This window comes from Mytilus californianus, unplaced genomic scaffold (assembly GCF_021869535.1).
Source record: "Mytilus californianus isolate M0D057914Y unplaced genomic scaffold, xbMytCali1.0.p SCAF_11, whole genome shotgun sequence".
NCBI classification, from domain to species: domain Eukaryota; kingdom Metazoa; phylum Mollusca; class Bivalvia; order Mytilida; family Mytilidae; genus Mytilus; species Mytilus californianus.
The window spans coordinates 30,652,262-30,675,104 of NW_026262593.1; the positions used below are offsets into that span (position 1 = coordinate 30,652,262).

The following is a 22,843-nucleotide window of genomic DNA, read 5'->3' on the forward strand; positions in this document are numbered from 1 at the left end:
GATGCTACTAAAGATAACCTATTACAAAAATAATTGGAAAAATCAATTACATGTGGCAGGGTTGACATTGTTTTTTCAATACCTGATATTTTAAGTATTGTAGTTAATTTTTCTAAAGATTATCCAATTATTTTTTCCCTCTTACATAACAGTTATTCTTTTGCATTTTATGGTTTTGAAAAAATTAAGTTGTTATTGTTTCTAAATCTCAGTAAATATTATTGGGAAAACTTTTTTTTTTTATATTGAAAGAAAATATAAAACAAATTATTTTAATAGTCAATAATAGAACAATTTTTATTGAATTTTTACTTTATTTTGCTATAAACATGTGTTTAAAGTGCCAGTTTTTTTATTTTTCAGGGGTGGTTTACAAGTCACCTACCAGATCTAAAAGGTTATAAAGATTTACTCAGTAAGAGTTCCCTAGCAGTCACAAGTAAGTTCATTTTAAGTTGTAGCTTGTCAATATTTGTTTTCTCAGACAGCATATGCTTATTGAAAAATTAAGGTCACTGTTAGGCAAAGTTTGGCCTTTTCTGCCAAAATGGGGACAGGCTTAAATTGACAAACACTATCTTATTTCAAATTGCTGGGGATGTGGAAAGTGGTGCTTCCATACCCAATCCTTAAATTAAGAAGTGAAATATTGAATTTTAGCAACACTTTTGATTTGATCCATTATATGTAGAAAAATAAAATCCAAAGTATAAAACTTAGAAGTCATGGGAAAGTATAAATAGGTATAGAAGATAAAGTGTTAAAACAATTAACCATCCATTAGTTGACATGAAGGTTTTCTCACCATTACATGTCTACATTTTGGGACAAATAGATAAATGATCCAGGGATAGCTCTATGGCTTTTATATTTAGAATATGAGTACACAAATAACTGCCAAATAGAATGTCTGGGGTTTATCCCAACATATATAGGGAATGATCCTTGTTTGGCTTTTGGAGATTTTTTTAACTAAAAAAAACAATCAATTAAAGGTAAAATTTGAGATAAGTTGATAAATAAATGACTTAATAGAAATCATTTGGAATATGTCATTTAGTGGACCCACAGACTAATAGGAAATGCAAAGAGAAATTGTGAAAAAAATCTATGCAGAGTTCTGAAATTTGTTTTTTATGGCTGGTAATTCACTTCACTGTGAATAGTTTTATTTATAACTTGATATCAGTTATTATGGATGTTGATGACATGTACAGCTGAAAATAAAATCAAAAACACAAACTAAACCCTAAATTTTACTTATCGTTTATATTATTTCATCCTTGATATACTCAACCAAAATACTAAGTAGAAGGTGAAATGAATTGCACATTTTGCAAACCATCAGAGTTCTGTTAAGATTTCAGACAAGCCAAGTTCACAAAATTATAAATTTTTATTGAATATGAAGATCTGTTTATTGTCAAAATTATTATTTGCTAATCTGAAGATCTGTTTCCTGAACAAACAGAACCCTTTGAAGAATTTGGTAATATAATTGTTGTACTTACTTTTTTTTTCAGTTTGTTTTAAATAGGTTATTAGTTTATCTTTTTTATGTCATTATTGTGATAAAATTATTGTAATATAATATGCATAATGAGCAGTTAACACTTACAAATATAATATAACACATATATGTGTATTTGTTTGCTTGTACTTTTGTTTTCCCTAAAACAAAGCAACTGATAGACTATATTCATTATTGGAAACATTGTTCACCAAAGCACCATGGAGAAGGTCATGGAGAAGGTCATGCATACTAACATGCTTTCATCAAGATTGTTATTTGGACTTTATTCCATAGTTTATCATATGACTTCTTTGGTTTCCTTCAGTACTAAGGACAATTGATAGTCTTCCCTAAGTTACATTACTGACTGATTTGTCTCATTAACTTTTGAATACTGTTATTTAAAAAAGATGAATAACTCAAATACAAATAATGGACCTAGTAATTACTTTATTCTTGATAAGCAATTCAACTATTTACTATGAATTTATCCTGATAAATCTAATGCCATAAACATTTGATGTGAAATGAAATGTTCCTTTTGATTTTTCCTGATAGGTGACATTTCATTTGAAATTCAACATACTGTGGATTCATTATTTTTCGTTGAATACCAATTTTTGTGGATTTCCTGGGTTCAGGGAAAATTTAAATTGTCAACGAATTACAAATTTTCCATAGGCTTGTATGCAGACTTTAGCAAAACCATGAAATTAAACATCCATGAAAGTTTAAGTTTTCCTCAATCCACGAAAATTGATACCCAAGAAAATAAATGAATCCACAGTATTAAAAAAAATTGACTGATTGTAGGGTAATAAGGAATACCGGTATATTGCCACTACATCAGTCTTGTTATGAGAAAATCTTTCATTCTTTACTTAGTTACTTGTATAGGAAGAAATTTTTCTCCAACCACAAAAATGAATATTACTCCTTTTACTGACTATTAATCTAGCAATCTGAAATCCTGATAATTTTATGATCATTTATGGCTTGCAAAGACTGCATATCATTATGATGGTTCCCTGTATGCTCATTCTTAATAGTAACTGTTGTATTTTGTCAGGTTCAAGTGGTGCTTTGCTTCATCCATCTCAAGATCTCACAGGTGTGTAGAATAAAACTCCATTTCATTGTGAAAAGTACATAAGAGTATACACATTTTATCTTGTAACTGATCAAATCTTTTAGATGATTACAAGAAATATTTGAAAAACTTTAAAGAAGTTGAGATTTTAATTTCTTCTTCAATTGTTCACAAATTCCACGAAAGGTTTTGATATTATCTGAAGTAGTCTGAATACAGTGAAATTTTTCACTCTTAATTTTGAAGATTTCAATTTTGTCAGGGACCATTGGTTCGTAGGCCTTTGAATTCATGGTTTTAGGCTTTGCTTATCTCCCATAATTCGAAAATTTGTATTTCATATCATTTCATTGTTCTGATTCCCCATGAAATCATAAATATGTGGTTCCACTCAAATTCAAGTACTTTAAAGTGACATTTGTTATGTTGCAGGGAATAACAAGTGTATAACCTAATGGTTTTCATGATTAAAGTTTACATATTTAACTGTTTGTTAAATCTTATATCCAATCCCTTACATCTTTGATTTCTTTTTATATTTGTTCTTTATTCTCATTTTTAACTTTTAGTTTTATTCTCTTCAGTGCTTAATATCACTAGAAAAGTTAAAACATTTTTGCAACTTTTTAATAAAGTTTATTTTATTTTTATCAAACCTATTTTTTTTAATTTCGAAATATGTTTTCTTCTGCCTCAAAATTCTTTTTTTTTTTTCATTTATATGCATATTTTGAAAAAAATCAAGTGTGGACAATAAAGAAAACCAAAGTTTCCCTGAAATTCATTCTGCACACAAGTGATATCTTGACCCTGCATGTTTACTGCATGTTCATAGACATTGTATTCTTAAGCAAATAGAATAAGCCAAAACAAACATGAAGAATGTATCAAGATATACTGTAAATTCAGAAACTTTTGCATTCATTTATTATTGCGATTGTTGAACTATGGACAAAATCTTGATTGATTATTACAATTACGGAAAATGCTGCATACAAAACAATGCTATAAAAATTTTAAATAAGAGATTTATTTTTTCAAAACCTATCGCATTGCAATTTTTTTGCAATAATACAAAAATAGCAGAAATCCTGAATTAACAGTATTTGGATCATTGTCATTTAAGATTTTTTTTTAGGACAAGTTATAGATTATCATTTTTTTCACAGATAAAAAAAATATGAATTAAGAAAGAAAAATAGAGGAAATTATAAATGTATGACATTCTTCGGTAAAAAAATATGTAATTGCACACTGGCTTACAAAAAGTATAGCAGAAGTATTGGATCTGTGCATTTTATTTCATGGATCATATGCATTTGGTAATACCCATGACAGTCAATAGAATAGATAGTTTTTAATATGACCTAATTTGAGTTGGAATGATCATCCTTGGCAGCAATTTTACATAGTACAAGCAAGTCGGATAAGAGATCCTTAATAGATCGAAGTGATGATCAAAACAAGGCTTAAACAAATGAAGATTGTTGAATAAAAAACACTTTTTCAAAGTCTGGCAACTTTTAACAAGTTATATTTGGTTGGTTTAAATGATATGTGCATGTTGACCTCCAATATGGCGTCATTAGAAGATAACTCTTTTTCAAATTAAGTCATTCGAAAACTAAATATTACCTCCTTCTAATATATGACCCCTTAGTATTCATGACATTTCACCAACTGTGCTTGACTGGTTGCTTAATTAACACATATATGCTGTATCAGTTCAAAAAATATAATTACTGCTTTTATATATTTTTAAATCTCTTTATATATTATATATAGAAATGAGATTAGGGATATTTTTATCAATAATGGTTCTTTAATCATATTGCTGTTGTCATCACTTGATGCAAAAACATAACCATGCTTGCTTACAATCATCTGCGGACTGATATTAGAATTCTATGAATATTTAAACTTCTTGTACATGTCTTAACGGGCCCATATACAGTGGTTGTCACTATGCAATCCTTTATCATTGTGTCTTAGACTAAAAGAGAAAATTTTTAATCTCAAACCAGGTAAAGATTTGATAAACATGTAAACCTAAAATCTATATTTTAGAAATCATTATTACAAAAAACACTGTCACACATAGTTGCCTACCTCTGAAATACTTTGATTATTATTGACGTAAAAATAAGGAATCAAATATTTGATCTTGATGTGAAATATTATTATGGGGATATTTAGTACTTTTCAGACTATTTTTATGCAGGATGTATAACATTTTTGAAGATTACAAAGAAATTATTTCTTATGTTTTCTCTTGACAATCATTTAAATCAATTTTGGGTTAAAAAAGCCTGTCTAATCATGGCATATTTTTCTTATCAAAGCAAATTAAGATTCATTCAGTAGATTATTAATGAGTCAATTTTATATTGGAGAAGCATTCCAGTAGGCAGGTCCTCTTTACCAGTTGGTAAATTGGCATCTATAATGACACTGTATAAGAAGTATTTTAAGTGGGCATACCTTATAAATAAAGGCAACAGTAGTATATCACTGTTCGAAATTCATAAATCGATTGAGAAAAAAACAAATCCGGTACAAACTAAAACTGAGGGAAACTCATCAAATATAAAAAATTATCTATTTTTTCAGATTTAGATCTTAGGCGATCTGTACCAATCATAGGATTTGGAAGATCTTCTGATGATGAAAGTGCTAAAAAGGTAAATAAATATTTCATTGCTTTATAAAAGAGTATGAGTCTGAAATTCTCTTTGTTATTTTAGTATTTCAGTAGATATTGTGTAATGAGACTAAGTCACGAATTTAAAATCTTATTAATTTTTGTTTAACAGTAAACAATTGATCTTTGTTATTTTTTGCAGCTCATAACAAGTGCAAAAAGATTGTTCATAAAAAAAATCATGATTGTAGAAAAACAATCATGGAAATTAAACATCACAAAACTAAAGGGGTATATACATTATTTGTCAGCAAAACTGAATAATTTAGACTAACAAATGTTTTTGTTTTTGAATTGTTGTTTATTATTCATCACAAAAACTAAGTTGAAATATTTACATTTTCTGATTAAGATCTGAGTGTAATTACAGATATTTCAATGATTGCTAGATACTGTAAAAATCAAATGTTCTTAGATTGAACAGCTTCACTCTGATAGGCAGATTTACATGGAAATTGTGATAATGCAAGTAGGATATGATGTCCAATGGACAATTTTTTTTAAATGATTTATGTTATGTGTCCACTTTTACATGTTTTAATAGAAATTGTTTGAAATCAAAGTATTAGAGGACTTTATCTTTTTCATAATTTTTGCAGAATCCAGAAAAAGAAAAAATGGAAGAAATACAAGAAGAGATGATGAACATACAGGTACAATCTGCCTTCTTTGTAATCCATTCAACTGTTGATTCATTTAATTGTCATGGGTACAAATTCTTGTGGATTGGGGAAAAATTGTACTTTCATGAATATTAAATTTTGTTTGTTTTGTCATATTTAGCTTACAAGCCTTAAGAAAATGTACACTTCGTGAATGGTTTATCTATACCTTTAAAATCCATGAAAATTAGTACCCCCACATATAATAACAACTCCACAGTAATGTTGTTGATGATGTTTTTATACAGCAACATTGTATCATTATGCCAAAAAATTAGACCGGAGCAAATTTTTATGACTCTCACCTTAAACTTTTCGATATTACTACATATGTACTACCATGTAATGCAGATTAAGGTTGACTTTTGCAGTTGCAGCAATTACTTTTCTATAATTATGCCACACAAACTTTCTCAAAATGGACAAAATGATTTTCAGACAATTACTTTTAAAGTTCCCTTTTGGGTAGGACCTTATAATTTTACTACCTTCTATGAAATGAAGGCCATTTCATTTTTCACTGAACCACTGTTTCAGAATTATACCATTTGAATTATTTTAAGAAGGTAAAAACTTTTAATGTTATTTTGAAAGTTCGTTTTTATAAACCCGTTTACGGGACGTATTATGGTATACCGTTGTACGTCCGTCTGTCCGTCCGTCGTCAAAATGTCGGACATTAACTCAAAAACGCTTTAACCAATTTGCATAAAACATTGGTGAATTGTTTATATCTATTGACGTGAGCTCCCTTTTGTTTTTTATAAATTTTAGATTTTACGTTTCCGAGTTATGGGGTTTTATTCATTAAAAAAAGGGGGATTTTCCAGTTTTCAGACAATAACTCAAGAATGCTTTCACCAACTTGCAAGAAATTTTTGTTGATTGTTTATATCTATTGACATGAGCTCCCTTTGGATTTTTATAACATTTCCGAGTAATGGGGTTTTATTCATAAAAAAAGGGGGATTTTCAAGTTTTCAGACAATAACTCAAAAATGCTTTCAGCAGTTCTCATGAAACTTTGATGAATTGTTGATATCTATTGATGTAAGCTCCCTTTAGAATTTTATAAATTTTAGATTTTACATTTCCGAATTATGGGGTTTATTCATTAAAAAAGGGGGGATTTTCCATTTTTCAGACAATAACTCAAAAATGCTTTCAGCAATTCGTATGAAACTTTGGTGAACTGTTTATATCTATTGATGTTAGCTCCCTTTAGAATTTTATAAATTTTATTTGTTTATAGTCTGACAACAGATTAACTAAGTATTGCGCAACAGCACAGTGTATTGCACAACAGCTAGAAATCTATAATTGAATATAAATTCAATTCATATAACCAACTTCAAGTTCTTTGACTACATTTATTCAGAAACCTATAATACATGTATGTCAAATATTTAATTACAATCCAAATTCAGACCTGTATCAAGCTTGAATATTGTGTCCTTTTTTGTCCCAACTGTTCAGGGTTAGACCTCTGCGGGCGTATCCAGTTGCGCTCAGCGAAGCAGTTTATTTAACATGTGTACAAATGTACCTAGGAAAAAATACAAGAATAATTGGATATTCATTATTGCTGTAGTGACCTTTACTGGATAATGCACTTTAATTCAATATACAGGTGGTCAAAATGATTTAAATCTGTTTTTATTGTTGAATATTCTAGTACAACCAGCTCCATTTGCCAAACATGTTGGTCATACTTTTCTGGAAGATTAACCTACTACTTCATTTTTCAGCAACTGAAGTTTATTTTGTAGTTTAATCATTGTATTCCAATTGTAAACAAATATTTATAGTTAAAGATTTACAGTAATAACTGTAATTTCAGAAATTATTGCATGCATTTATTATTGCGATATTTAAAGAAGGTACAACACTGCGATTAATTATTACGATGACAGAAAATGCTGCATACAGATATACGTATCAGATATCAGAATGCAAGTTCTTATTATTGCTATAATCCCCAAGTCGCTTTATTCGCATTAATAACTATTATATAAAAACCTTGCGATAATTTCTGAATTAACAGTATTCCAAAAACTGAACAAAAAGATGTTTTATAATCGCATAATGAGGAAAATACTGTTAGTTTACTTATTACTGTACAAATAATATGGCATTTTACATGTAATGTTTTAATGGTTATATAGATGAGATACCAAAAAGAGGTAGAGAGACTAGAAGCTGAGAATAAAGACTTAAGAAAACAATTGTTAATAAAGGAAGAAAAAACAGGAAAGAAAGTCAATTGGAGGGTGAGTTTTAAGAAAAAATGTCAAAAAAAAAAGATCATTTAAAAAAGTCTTATGTTTCCACATACTAAAAGAAGAAAAGACGTTTAAAATAATATTGATTGTAAAGTTTGCAGATGTTGAGTTTGAAGGACAAAAAAAAGGGCATAATATTTCAACCAAACGAGAGGCAAAAAAGTTAAGCAGAAATTGTATGCTATAAAAAGGAAATTGAATCTTTTAAACAACAACATGGAATTGAAAAATACTTGGTAAAAGAATTCAGACATGCACAAACATTCATTGATATATAAGCAAAGAGAAAAGGTATGGTCTACTTTTCATTTATCATATCAGAACACTCTGTTCAATTGTTCTGATTAATCGATTACAATTTTCCAACTGATTCCTGACACCAACATTTCCATGTGTGTTAATACTTAAACACTATAAACTGAAAAGATTGTTGATTAAGTTGACTTCATCGTATTTTCTTCCAGGTTCCATTTAAATTTGTAAGTTAAGAAATTTTTTCAAATTTCCTAATATAGTGAATGACACAACAGACCTCATATGTGTGTTAAAATAAAAAATATATCTTCTGAATGTGAACACAGACCTGCTACCTATGCATAAGTGTGCTAGTTTGCACTCATTTACTTCCTGACTTTGTAAAAAAGGGAAACAGTTATGCATTAAACTGCTCTTTGTCTTTTAAATATCTTACACAGATTATATTGAAATATACTATGAAAGTCTTAAGAGTTTTGAAATGATATGAGTTTTGAAGATTATCTAAACCATTGATTTTATTAATGAAATACAAGATTTTTGTTTTGACATTAACTATAAGATTTAAAATTCACGATGTTAAGAACCTCGAAACAAGCCAAACAAGACTTGAGACTGCATAACCACAAGTAAAAACTATTCTTGCAAAAGTTTTGAGCCACATTCTTTACAGTGAATATATTATATTTTGGTGTAGGTAGACACTTATGATATATAAACTCTACATTAGACATTTACAGACATTCATATATTTTTTTAATTTTATTTGTTTAATTGTTTGAGAAGTAATAAGAACAAAAATTGCTTTTCATTTGAATTGAATTTTACAACTTATTTTAGATTGAGGGTAAAATTATAACTACTAATCATTCCTTTAATCACTACTTTATGTCTGGAAATTAGATAAAAACTAATTGATATTTTTGGGATAGACTTCAACAGTGTACATAGCTTTTGATATGAACATGCTGGATGTAAAGTTTTGTTATCTCCCTTGTCTTGAAAGAAATTTTTAAACTGAAACTGCTTTCGTGCTCAGGACTTAATTTAAAAAAAAAGTTTTTAGTGATTTAAACTATGTAAGTTCATGATGTTTTCTTTATATAATCATTGATATAAGTCAGAAAAGATAAGTTGAGAAAAAAATACTAATCATACTTTGTAATATGGAAATTTCAGAATATTTGGTGTTCATATCTTTGTTTTTCAGAAATACCTTTTTAGTCAAATTAAATTTATTTTGTGATTTTCTTTATTTTTGCAGAAGTCCTTAATAGATATGTACTCAGATGTATTAGATGAACTATCAGGATATGATTCCACATACAATACTCAGGATTACTTACCTAGGGTAGGTAGATATGATTCCACATACAATACACAAGATTACTTACCTAGGGTAGGTACATGTAGATATGATTCCACATACAATACACAAGATTACTTACCTAGGGTAGGTACATGTAGATATGATTCAACATGCAATACTCAGGATTACTTACCTATGGGAGGTACATGTAGATATGATTCCACAAACAATACACAGGATTACTAACCTAGGGTAGGTAAATATGATTCCACATACAAGACTCAGGATTACTTACCTAGGGTAGGTAGATATGATTCCACATACAATACACAAGATTACTTACCTAGGGTAGGAAGATATGATTCCACATACAATACTCAGGATTACTTACCTAGGGTAGGTAGATATGATTCCACATACAATACACAAGATTACTTACCTAGGGTAGGTACATGTAGATATGATTCCACATACAATACACAAGATTACTTACCTAGGGTAGGTACATGTAGATATGATTCAACATGCAATACTCAGGACTACTTACCTAGGGGAGGTACATGTAGATATGATTCCACATACAATACACAGGATTACTAACCTAGGGTAGGTAAATACGATTCCACATACAATACTCAGGATTACTTACCTAGGGTAGGTAGATATGATTCCACATACAATACACAAGATTACTTACCTAGGGTAGGAAGATATGATTCCACATACAATACTCAGGATTACTTACCTAGGGTAGGTAGATATGATTCCACATACAATACACAAGATTACTTACCTAGGGTAGGTACATGTAGATATGATTCCACATACAATACACAAGATTACTTACCTAGGATAGGTAAATATGATTCCACATACAATACACAAGATTACTTACCTAGGGTAGGTAGATATGATTCCACATACAATACACAGGATTACTTACCCAGGGTAGGTATATGTAGATATGATTCCGTATACAATACTCAGGATTACTTACCTCGGGTAGGTAGATATGATTCCACATACAATACACAAGATTACTTACCTATGGTAGGTAGATATGATTCCACATACAATACACAAGATTACTTACCTAGGGTAGGTAGATATGATTCCACATACAATACTCAGGATTATAACCTAGGGTAGGTAGATATGATTCCACATACAATACACAAGATTACTTACCTAGGGTAGGTAGATATGATTCCACATACAATACACAAGATTACTTACCTAGGGTAGGTAGATATGATTCCACATACAATACTCAGGATTACTTACTTAGGGTAGGTAGATATGACTCGACATACAATACTCAGGATTACTTACCTTGGGAAGGTACATGTAGATATGGTTCCACATACAATTCTCAGGATTACTTACCTAGGGTAGGTAGATATGATTCGTCATACAATACTCAGGATTACTTACCTAGGGTAGGTAAATATAGATATGATTCCACATACAATACACAAGATTACTTACTTAGGGTAGGTAGATATGATTCCACATACAATACTCAGGATTACTTAACTAGGGTAGGTAGATATGATTCCACATACAATACACAAGACTACTTACCTAGGGTAGGTAGATATGATTCCACATACAATACACAAGATTACTTACCTAGGGTAGGTAGATATGATTCCACATACAATACACAAGACTACTTACCTAGGGTAGGTATGAATAATGTGCAGAATAATGTCCTTTTAATTTGTTGATTGTAATGGGGACGGACATTAGTAACACAATTTCTTTCTGGTGACTGTATTTGTTCACATGGATTCAGTTAACTTCGAAATCCAAATCCAGAATGACTTGAAGCAAAAAAAACAACTGAAAGTGTATTAAATGTTTTTATGAATTGAATTATCACTACAAGTCCTTTTCTTGTGTAACAAAGAAAAGAAACCTGTTAATGTTAATTGAATGACTGTATTAACTGTTCTTATTGACTGTATTCACTGTTCTTATTGACTGTATTCACTGTTCTTATTGACTGTATTCACTGTTCTTATTGACTGTATTCACTGTTCTTATTGACTGTATTAACTGTTCTTATTGACTGTATTAACTGTTCTTATTGACAATCATGTTTTGTCTACAGTCCACACAAGTATAAAATTTTAAAAATGAGGAGTAAGTGTACTGTTTTTATTAATAAATTTGTTTTTGTTTAACTTAATAAATTGTATAATACAGACAGGGAGTTTGTTATGCTTCAGTATAGGTTTCATTTGAAGTTTAAATGATATTGTAGAAGAAAACGAATATATTTTACAGTTATGGGTTTTTTTGCTTGTGAGAGAGCTGTCTTCTTATAGTATTTATTATAACATTTAGTTATCATATTTGTCGGGGCCTTTTATAGCCGACTATACAGAATGGGTTTTTCTCATTGTTGAAGGCCGTACGATTGCCTATAATTGCTTACATCCACTTCATTTGAACTTTGGTGGATAGTTGTCGCATTGGCAATCATACCACATCTCCTTTTTTTTTATTTAGTGCAACATGAGCAAACATATTAATACAAATTTACAAATACAAAATAGTTAGCCAGCCTTACCAGGCTTATGATGCACTCTCTAACCATGTAAGTTTATTCTGAATCATTCAAGATGAATTTTAAATTCAAATAAATTATTGTTATCAAAATCAGAGAAAAGAAAAAAAATTTGATAGGAAAATGTACAATCCTAGTTAATTAAGACTGGAGTTGAACACACCTGCCACATGCAGGGTTCAAGCTCACAACCTCAGTCTTTACAGGCTAGTGATACAGTAGATGAAATTTTTAGACTACTTGGTGACTGCCGCTCCTCTTTACAAACTGATGTTAGAGATTAAATTTAATGATAGTAAGGTTGTATTCAATGTAAAATTCTGTTTACAGGTTGTAGTTGTAGGAGACCAGAGTTCTGGGAAAACAAGTACTTTAGAAATGATTGCTGGTGCTAGAATATTTCCCAGGTAAATAGAAAATTTCTGTATCTCATAATCCAATTTGAGATCTTTATTTTTCCGATTGTGTGTTTAATCCACCAATATACTTAATCAGGGAGGATAAAGGTCACAGTTTTTTGTTTGAAATGTCTTGCAACATATATAAGTCTATAAATATTTTTTACCCAAATTAATAATATTCCTGCACCTTGTTAATACTTTTTTCTATGTGAAAAGTTTCATTTTCAAAAGTATCACATATTGAAACAAAAATTGCTTCAGATTAAAGTTTTTGGTCAAGGTAGTTTTTGATGAAGTTGAAGTCTAATCAAATTGAAACTCAGTACACATGTTCCATATGATATGATCTTTCTAATTTGAATGCCTAATTAGAGTTTTGACCCCAATTTCACAGTCCACTGAACATAGAAAATTATAGTGCGAGTGGGGCATCCGTGTACTATGGACACATTCTTGTTTTGGACTAGTAATTACCTAGTATTGCATTCCTATTATAATCTTTAATATGTGTATATATATAACCCCGGCATCTATTTTCAGCTGTTCCTTTGCTCTTGGTTTTAACAGGTAGTGGTAGGGGAAAGTGTAATAGGTCTCTAAATATTATTGTTTGATTATGTTGTTATTTTGGTGCCAGTATTTTCCTTTACTTGAAACTTTTCAATCTTATTATTTAAATTAATTTAGGGGAAAACCATTTTGTATGACTGTCAATATGACCAATGTGGATAATTATTTCTCCAAAGTTCCAGAAGACTCATTCTATTAATTTCTTTAACTTAATTCTTACATCAAAACTAAAATGATAGTTGCTTTCACTCCTCAAATGTACTTTGAAACCTAAAAATAATGGATTGAAAAAAATCAGATACTGTTAATAAAGAACTTTTTTTGTGAAGTTAAAACTTGGTGATTTTAATCGTAAACCTTTTATGAGTGGTTTTATTCTTATGTTTTCCTATTTAAACATTTTTAAATTACCTAACAGAAAAAAAATTTCAAGGGAATATTTTCAGGATTATATCTTATTCACAAAATAAGTGAAAAAATAAACTCTTTGGGAAAATTTCCCATTCTTGAGTATTGTGTAGTAATATAAACCTTGCAATTGTCTTTATTTTTCACAGAGGATCTGGAGAAATGATGACACGAGCTCCAGTTAAAGTTACATTGAGTGAAGGACCATACCATGTTGCAAAATTTAAAGACAGTAGTAAAGAATTTGATCTGACTGATGAGTCAGAAGTAAGTAGACTGAGAATTTAATCCTATTAGAAGATAGTGTTTAACATTATGCAGTAATTATAACGCCACTCGTAAGACAAATATTTCTGTCATACATTCTTCAGAAACTACTGAACAGATTGACTTAATATTTGGTCTGCAGTTATTAACACTTTTTATATCTGTCGAAAACCTACTTCCTGTTTACCTATATTTTGAATGTTTCAATATGTTGAATGAAAACAAATATTTGCTCACTTTTCTTTAAAAAAATAAGAGGAAAGAATGACTTTATATTTGGTCAGAAGCTTAACAGTGAGGAGTTGTGTTGAGTGAGAGCTTGTGGGATATGCCCACACCTATTTCCTGTTTTCTTATGCTTTGAATAACAAGTTGAATATATTAAGATTGACAAACATGTGCAAAGTTTCTTTTTAAGTTCAAAGAAGGCATTGAATAATACTTAATTTTATTTTTCTTTGACAGTTGGCAAGATTACGCAGTGAAGTAGAAATGAGAATGAAAAAAAGTGTTCAGGAAGGACAAACTGTCAGCAAGGAGGTAGGTTAAATGTTCTACTTATGTTTTGACTTCATTCAGCAATCATTCCTCTTCGGAATTTGATTAGTTTTGCAATATTATACAAAAATATGATGTAAATACATAGTCATATGAGGGACTAGATAAAAATAAAATATTATTGAAAAATATAATGTGAATTACCTATACCAGATAAACAGACTTTGTATTGCTGTTCCTCATCTTTACTGCCATTGGAAATCCCTCTAACAATTAGCGTAAGAATTGAGGAACATTTTAAGGATAGTACAACACTGGTATTTACTTAAGTGGTACATGCTGATAATCTCTGCAATGTCTTTTTTATGTCAAAAATTTTGTGATTTAACCTTTAGAATGTAAAACTATGGGAAATATATGACAATATAGATAAATCATAAGTGGTTATTGCTTTTCTTTTTTTTTTCCACTAGAAAAATGTGCAACTAAATCAATACTTACTGATAATAGGTTTATGGAATTTTTTTTCCTAAACATTTTGATTTTGTCATTATATATTTCTGTCATGGTTAATTAGGTATTTTAACATTGAATAAACCACAAAGCCAAAACGTGCATCACATTCAAGTTTGGGTTTTATTTAGATCATACCAGAAATTAATAGATGTTTATACCCAAACCAGATTTTTTTCAGGGCCTAAAAAATGAAATTAGATTTTTGGATTTACCCTTCATTTTACTATAAGTTTTCTATCAAGAGGGCAAAACATAGAAATATAATATTTGCACACACCCAAAATCAAAACAGTATGATGAGAATCGCCTAAAACTTTTAAAATGGCCTTATCATTATGTTTCAGTGTATATCAATGACAGTCAAAGGTCCAGGTATACAGAGAATGGTACTAGTTGACTTACCTGGAATTATCTCTGTAAGTAGCCATTATTATAATCAAGTGAATTATTTTAATTTGAAATGAAAGATTCATTGTATTCTGAAATGCTATTTGTTTGATTAATTGCTCAAAAGATAAAGTAAAGTTATTAGTAAAACTTGTTATGCTCATTCAATACATTTAGTCTAATGTTTATGTAAAATTAAGACAGTATAAGATAGATTGAAAGATTTGGAGAGTCAGAGAGGGAAGCAACATGATTGAGAACATAGAATATTCCAGACAAGGATTTTCTGCTGTCGTGCAGAAGGTTAAAGATTCCTTCACCAATAAAATCTGGCAGCCATAATAAAGATGTAAATATTACATTGTTGACGCCTCTTTACAACCTTTTGTGCATGTATATTATGTATTCCTTATTTTTTTTGTTTTTTTTTTACTTCAGACTGAAACTTCTGTTATGGCAAAGGACACAAGAGAAGATATAAAAGACATGGTGAGGACATATATGGAAAATCCTAATGCCATTATTCTGTGTATACAAGGTATGGTCATTAAATATATTAAAAACTGGCAGTTTTAGTGATTTTATAAAATCTCAGTAATTGTTTAATACGAGTTCTTCAAAATCACTGAAACTATTGCTTTGTTTTTGTAAAATCTCTAATTATTAAACCATACATATTTATCAGAATAGTTACAAAATGTTTGAACTGCTTTATGTTCATTATGTGTTTACTATCACATGTGCATTTTTACAATGTTTTCCTTGTCCCTACCCATATCAGTTGAGGATTTGATGACAATAAATATTAATTGTGCTGGCTGCGCTTAACTTCTCCACTTACAATGCATTTGAGACGGTCAATAAGTATTTTTATTTTCAAAGTTAAGGTAATTGCCCTGCCACTGCTGCACATAAATTCAAATGCATTGGGTAGTTAATCAAAAGTTACAGATATTGTAGGATTTTTCTTACATTTACAGATGGATCTTTAGATGCTGAGAGAAGTAATGTTACTGACATTGTGAGAGAGACAGATCCACATGGAAAACGTACAATATTTGTTCTTACAAAGGCTGATATGGTGGAAAATAACTTAGTTAAGCCAGAGAGGGTAGGACAGCAGCCTTATTCAGTTATCAAACATAATATTTTTATTTTTTGTATTTATATAGAAGTACTTTCCATCTGACAATTGTTTTGCTCCAAAACTATTTTGAACCATTGAGTATGATTATTTTGGGAAGCCAACATATATACTGTGAATCGTTTACTTTTGTGGTTACTAATTTTCATGGATTGAGAAAAAACTGCATTTTCTCGAAATCTTGATTACTGTGGATTTATTTATTTTCATGGAAACCAATTTTGGTGGATTGAGGAAAACTTACACTTTCGTGGATATTTAGTTTTGTGGTTTTGCCAAAGTCTGCATACAAGCTAATGGAAAAGTTGTAATTCGTTGAACATTTAACTTCGTGATCCGCCTGTACCCACGAAATCCACGAAAATTGGTATCCAACGAAAAAATAATGAATCCACAGTATGTGGTTTTCACAAATTCTGATTACAAGCCAATGGGAAATCTGCATTTGTTAAACACTTATGTTATATTCGTAGATAATTAAAACCATGTTTGACTTTTTGCAGATTAAACAAATACTGGCAGGACAATTGTTCCCTATGAATGCATTGGCTTATTTTGCAGTAGTTACTGGAAAAGGCAAGTTTATTGTATTTCATGTATTTTGAACTCTTTTTAAGGCTAAGATGTGCCTAAGTTTCATTTAGGATTTGGGCTTTGCATTTCAAAATTTGACAAAATGTGCAAGAATAAGAAATAAGACAGATATTTCAAGATGTTGTTAGAAGGCGCAAAAAAGCTTGACCAATCATTTTTATGCCCCCGCTGTAGTGAAGGGGGCATTAAATGTTACCGTCCCATCCGTATGTCCACAAAATTGGTTTCCGTTCTATAACTTTAATGTTATAAAATTTATACACAATGCTTATTACCACAAAACACAGATCAAGTTCGAAATTGGATGGTGTCACTTTTACCGCTCATGAGTTATGCCCCTTTATAAGCATAAAAATTGCTGAATTTTTCGTTTCCTTTTGCCTCAACCAAATGTTATGAAACTTATACACAATGCTTATAATCACAAAACGGTCTTAACTATGTGAATCCTGCATCTGTATGTGAAAGTTGACTCATGCATATTTACAAGCGGGGGCATCTTTGACCCATAGACACATTCTCCATTTATTGTATGATAAAACTAGTAAAGATATATATTTGAATTAAATAGGATGATATTCATGAACATGCTTGTTTTTGCAGTTCATATTGAATAGTTAAAGAATAGTATCAAGTATTATAAGTGCTAAACCATGATGATGTACAAAAATGTTGATAAGTTCATATTAATTGAAATTCATGAAAGTAAAAATGAGCAATTTAATAAAATGGTTGGTTCTTATTTTACAGGTAATAGTAATGATAGTATACAGACTATAAAGGAATATGAGAAACAGTTCTTCCAAAAATCTAAATTATTCAAGTAAGTACAAATGGGATTGTCCCATCATTTGTTTGTAAAAGATATCTCTATAGTTTGTCTTAGTAAGGTTAAGGGTTATTAAGTAGGACCCAAAACATCCATATCTATGTGCAAAGACATTTTAGTATGCACATCTAAATACTGTCAATTCAGAAATTTTTGCAATGTTTTTATTAATTTTGAGAACTGCAACAGAATCAGTTTTGCAAACATAAAAGCTAACTTTTAAAAATTTTAAGGCTTTACTTGTATGTAGCATTTCATGAAATTGCAATAACTAATCTTGTATTTTTGTCAATTATTTAACAATAGCAGTTATAAGAGCACACAATAATTGCTGAATTTACAGTAAATAAATATAAAAAATGATTTGACATTATCATCTTATTTATATTTAAGATATGTGACTTAAAATGAAATTACTTTTCATTATAAAATTGTTCTTCACAAAGTTTATTTCACTTCAAGTAGTTTTAGATTAAAAAGTTCATGCTTTACTTACACAAACTAATTCCATTGAAATTGATGTTGGATGGTAGGAACCATTATCTCCCACAAGCAACATACTTTCTATGGGTAATTTACATACATCAAATAGATGTACATTGTATAATCACAAATGACCCTTGTCCAAAAATATAACTTCTCTTCCTTCCCTCCCACATTCAATTCCATGAAATTTACCTAAAGAAAGGGACATTAAGGCCTGTTTTTGGCCCAAGAAAATAACGTTATTGAGAATTATTTCAAATTTGGGCATAATGTTTGTAAATGCACAAGACCAAGAAACATAAATGGATTACATATGATTTTTGATGTTATGACTTACTACTATTACTACTATTGGACAAGAAGAGGGTGACCTGACAAGACAGGTTTTGCTTTAAAAAGGTGACTTTTATAGCAGTTTGACATGAAATAATCAACACACTTGTTTTTTTACAGAGATGGTGTGCTAAAACCAAGTACAACAAATACACAAAACCTTAGTATGTCTGTGTCTGAGTTATTCTGGAAAATGGTCAAGGAGACTGTGGAACAACAAGCTGATGCTTTTAAAGGTCAGTAATTACTGTAAAATGGTTTAAATTCGAGAAGTTTAAATTTCACAATTTCTTATCCAGAATCTGTTTGCAAGGTTTCATTTTCATATTTTTCTTTTTACTATCTCTGATTATCCTTATTCATGAAATTTAGAAATTACAGGAAGGGGATATTTTTACGCTATGAAATAGGTTGAAAAAACGATCCCAAAAATTCTGCTTTACAAATCAAAATGCATCATTCAGACATAACAATTTGTTTTCAGATTTTCATTTCTATTTTAAATTAATTAAGATAGATGTAGGGTAAATATTACTGAGGCAACCCAACCATTATACAAATAAAAAACACATTTTTTTTTACATTTTATGTCTTGATAAATCTAAAATTAAGTGTAAAAGTATGATCTGCACCTGTGTTAGTTGTTTTAACTTTGGAGGTGACAAGCAATTCAAAAGAGAAATCTATAATTTGTACTAATACAACAGAAGAAAGTTAAGTATGGCAGTCAGCAACCAATAACATTAACATGATTACAGGCTCCTAGCTGGGGACAGATGTAAGAGAGGGCTCAACCCTCCCTCTTATCTGGGACAGTGGTAAAAACACAATTATATAAAACTGTAAAAAGCAGCTAAAAAGGGCTTGTTTCACCTGATTGCTACTTAGCATAAAAATAACTAAAAGACAAAGAGAAATAAAGACAAAAGTCACAAAGAACCTTTTTTTTTTTTAGTTAATTATTACTGAGTAGTGAAACATTGATATGAAGTTTTATGCAGAGTCAACTTTCAAACTTTTCAAATAAATTAAAAATTAAAAAAAATAAGTGTGAAACATTCTCTGAACAGGACTTATACATCAATGGTAAAATGCTGATTGGTTATAAATGCCATTTATAAATATTTCATGAGTATACTTTGAATTGCAGCTCAAAGATTTAACTTAGAAACAGAATGGAAGAATACATTCCCAAGATTACGAGAATTAGATAGGGTTAGTACTATTGTTTTTTAAAAGGAAATACTGAATGAAATTGACTTAAATTACTGATAAAGACATCTCAGTTTATTTCTTAGAAAAAAAGTAAATCAAGACAAAAATTACACAACCACACAAAACGAAAAACAACTTTTGAATGGGTGAAGATGTAATAGTCATCAGTTCCATTTTAGTTGCTAAAAAAAATGATTCTGCGAATGTTCCTGTAGTGAAAATTTAATAATTGTGGACTCTTTTAATTCATTGTCAAAGACCTACTTGATGAGAATTTTACTGTTTATAGTATTGGACAAATCAAATGTTTTCAATTATATTTATCGCTATTTTGTATATTTTTCCTTTGATCTTTTTTTGTGATGATTTTTCATATCATGCTACTCGCTTGAGATAGAACATTATCGCCAGAAACTAAGGACCCAAGTGCCGTTGTCAATGTAAACATCAACGACGTCATAGGCAAAATAGCAATAAACAGATTATCAATGGTCTTTCAAACTCTAGGATGTATCTCGGCCACATCTCATCTCAGGGCTGTTGCCCTTCGATGAGGTTGTAGCTGAGAAACACCCTCTTGTTGGAAAAACCATTGATTATCTATAATTTCTTTAAGCACACACACCAGATGTCAATGATTTGTAGTTTCTATTTCATAAGTGACACTAGATGCATTTATATTTTGTTGTACTGTAACGTGTTTCTTAGTTATCACTAACTATCTTTCATTACAGATGGAGCTGTTTGAAAAAGCTAAAGGGGAGATTTTAGATGAAATAATCAACTTAAGTCAAGTAACAGCAAAAGAATGGTAAATTATGTTTTCATGTGTAATTCTTTCATTCTGAAGATCTAATAAGATAACTTTAAGCTGTGAAGTAAAAAAATAATTATTTATTTCATGCAAAATAAATGTAGCCTTATGATTATTCCAATACAAAAAATAACCTCTTGGTATGGGAGAAACATCTACAGTGAATGAATTGTATTTTTAGACAAATGAACCATTTAACATGCAACTTTACCTGTATTATTGTACACTTATATGAAAAATATGAAAAATGCCTTCAGCAATGACTTAATTATCATTTTTTTAAAAAATTAATCAAAAACAGTCTCCAATTCTTATTCACCACATAATTAATAGTATTATAAGAAGGTTTACTATTGTACAATGGGTTGAATTCTTTACAACTTTTATATAATAGAAAGGTAAACATGTTATTATTCCAAAATGTTTGTTCAAAACACTTGTATAATAATTTATGGTTTAGACCTAATTGCATAAGTACATGCAAGATAGTTAACTGAATGCTTTTACAAAAGTAGTCCTAAATAGTTTATCGTATATATTAATGTTGTTTTGTTTTTGCAGGGAGGATGCATTCTCTAAGAAGATTTGGGATAAGAATGCATCACACATATTTGAGAGTATTTATCTACCTGCTGCACAGGCACAAAACTTAGGGTAATACTGGCTTTTACTTAGTTTTTAATGCATAAAAAAAAATCAGAAAAATCCACATTATCCACTGCAACTATACTAGGTGATAATAGCTTGATATATTTAATGCAAAGAAATAAAAGAGAAAAGAATAGCAAACATACTAGCTTTTTCGCTTATAATATTGTAATTGATGCCAGGATAGTTGTTTTACAAGATCATATGAAACAGTTTTTTATAGATCAATCTAGAGTTTTTCTTTATGAATGAGTTACTCCGGTTGACCCAAGCTCAATTAGCATAATTGAAGTCATTGAACAATCAGTTTGTACTGTGATGTAATATCATAATCATTGTGACATAGGAAATGTACAGGGAAAGTGCCGTCGTCGTCGTCGTCCGTCTGGTGTAAACTATTTCAAACATCTTCTCCTTTAAAACTCCCAACCAATTCCAACCAAACTTAAGCTGAATGATCCTTAGGGTATCTAGAATAAAGTTTGTGTTTTGTTTTCTGTTTCGTCAAAAAACATGGCCACCATGGCTAAAAATAGAACATAGGGGTAAAATGCAGTTTTTGGCTTATATCTCAAAAACCAAAGCAGTTAGAACAAATCTGACAGGGGTAAAAGTGTTCATTAGGTGAAGTTCTATCAGCCCTGAAATTTTCAGATGACTCTAATAACCCATTGTTGGGTTGCTGCCACTGAATTGGTAATTTTAAGGAAATTTTGCAGTTTCTGGTTATTATCTTGAATAGTATTAACGATAAAGATAAACTGTAAACTGCAAATATGTTCAGCTAAGTAATATCTACAAATAAGTTTATATGACCAAAATTGTCAATTGACCCCTTAAAGAGTTATTGCCCTTTAAGGACAATTTTACACAATTTGTTTATCATGTTTTCTAACTTTAAAAAAACTTCTCCTTTGAAACTACTGAACCAATTCCAATCAAACTTAAGCTGAATGATCCTTAGGGTATCTAGAATAAAATTATGTTTTATTTTCTGTTTCGTCAAAAAAAAATGGCCGCCATGGCTAAAATTAGAACATAGGGGTAAAATGCAGTTTTTGGCTTATATCTCAAACACTTAAGCAATTAGTGCAAATCTGATGAGAGGTTAAAATGTTCATTAGGCCAAGTTCTATCAGCCATTAAATTTTCAGATGATACTAACAGTCCATTGTATGGTTGCTGCCACTAAATTGGTAATTTTAAGGAATTTTTCAGTTTTTGGTTATTATCTTGAATATTATTAATGATAAAGATAAACTGTGAACAGCAAAAATGTTCAGCAAAGTAAGATCTACAAATAAGTTAATATTACCAAAATTGTCAAATGTGTCCTTAAGGAGTTA

At 29.9% G+C, this 22,843-nt stretch overlaps 1 protein-coding gene across 2 annotated transcripts in view; it reads left to right on the plus strand.

The window, feature by feature from the left end:
- LOC127719886 (dynamin-like 120 kDa protein, mitochondrial) overlaps nt 1–22,843 on the plus strand; it is a 44,471-nt gene that overhangs the window by 4,773 nt on the left and 16,855 nt on the right. Inside the window, exons 4-21 of one of the 2 annotated variants that reach the window (XM_052226240.1) lie at nt 364–439; nt 2,583–2,624; nt 5,214–5,284; nt 5,904–5,957; nt 8,132–8,236; nt 9,768–9,854; nt 12,718–12,794; nt 13,916–14,033; nt 14,499–14,573; nt 15,392–15,463; nt 15,873–15,972; nt 16,415–16,545; nt 17,082–17,154; nt 17,923–17,995; nt 18,941–19,056; nt 19,971–20,035; nt 20,770–20,846; nt 21,411–21,503. In XM_052226240.1, the coding sequence (XP_052082200.1) occupies nt 364–439; nt 2,583–2,624; nt 5,214–5,284; nt 5,904–5,957; nt 8,132–8,236; nt 9,768–9,854; nt 12,718–12,794; nt 13,916–14,033; nt 14,499–14,573; nt 15,392–15,463; nt 15,873–15,972; nt 16,415–16,545; nt 17,082–17,154; nt 17,923–17,995; nt 18,941–19,056; nt 19,971–20,035; nt 20,770–20,846; nt 21,411–21,503 (1,505 nt within the window). The remainder of the gene's footprint in view (nt 1–363; nt 440–2,582; nt 2,625–5,213; nt 5,285–5,903; nt 5,958–8,131; nt 8,237–9,767; nt 9,855–12,717; nt 12,795–13,915; nt 14,034–14,498; nt 14,574–15,391; nt 15,464–15,872; nt 15,973–16,414; nt 16,546–17,081; nt 17,155–17,922; nt 17,996–18,940; nt 19,057–19,970; nt 20,036–20,769; nt 20,847–21,410; nt 21,504–22,843) is intronic. The other variant, XM_052226241.1, reaches the window with a different exon arrangement.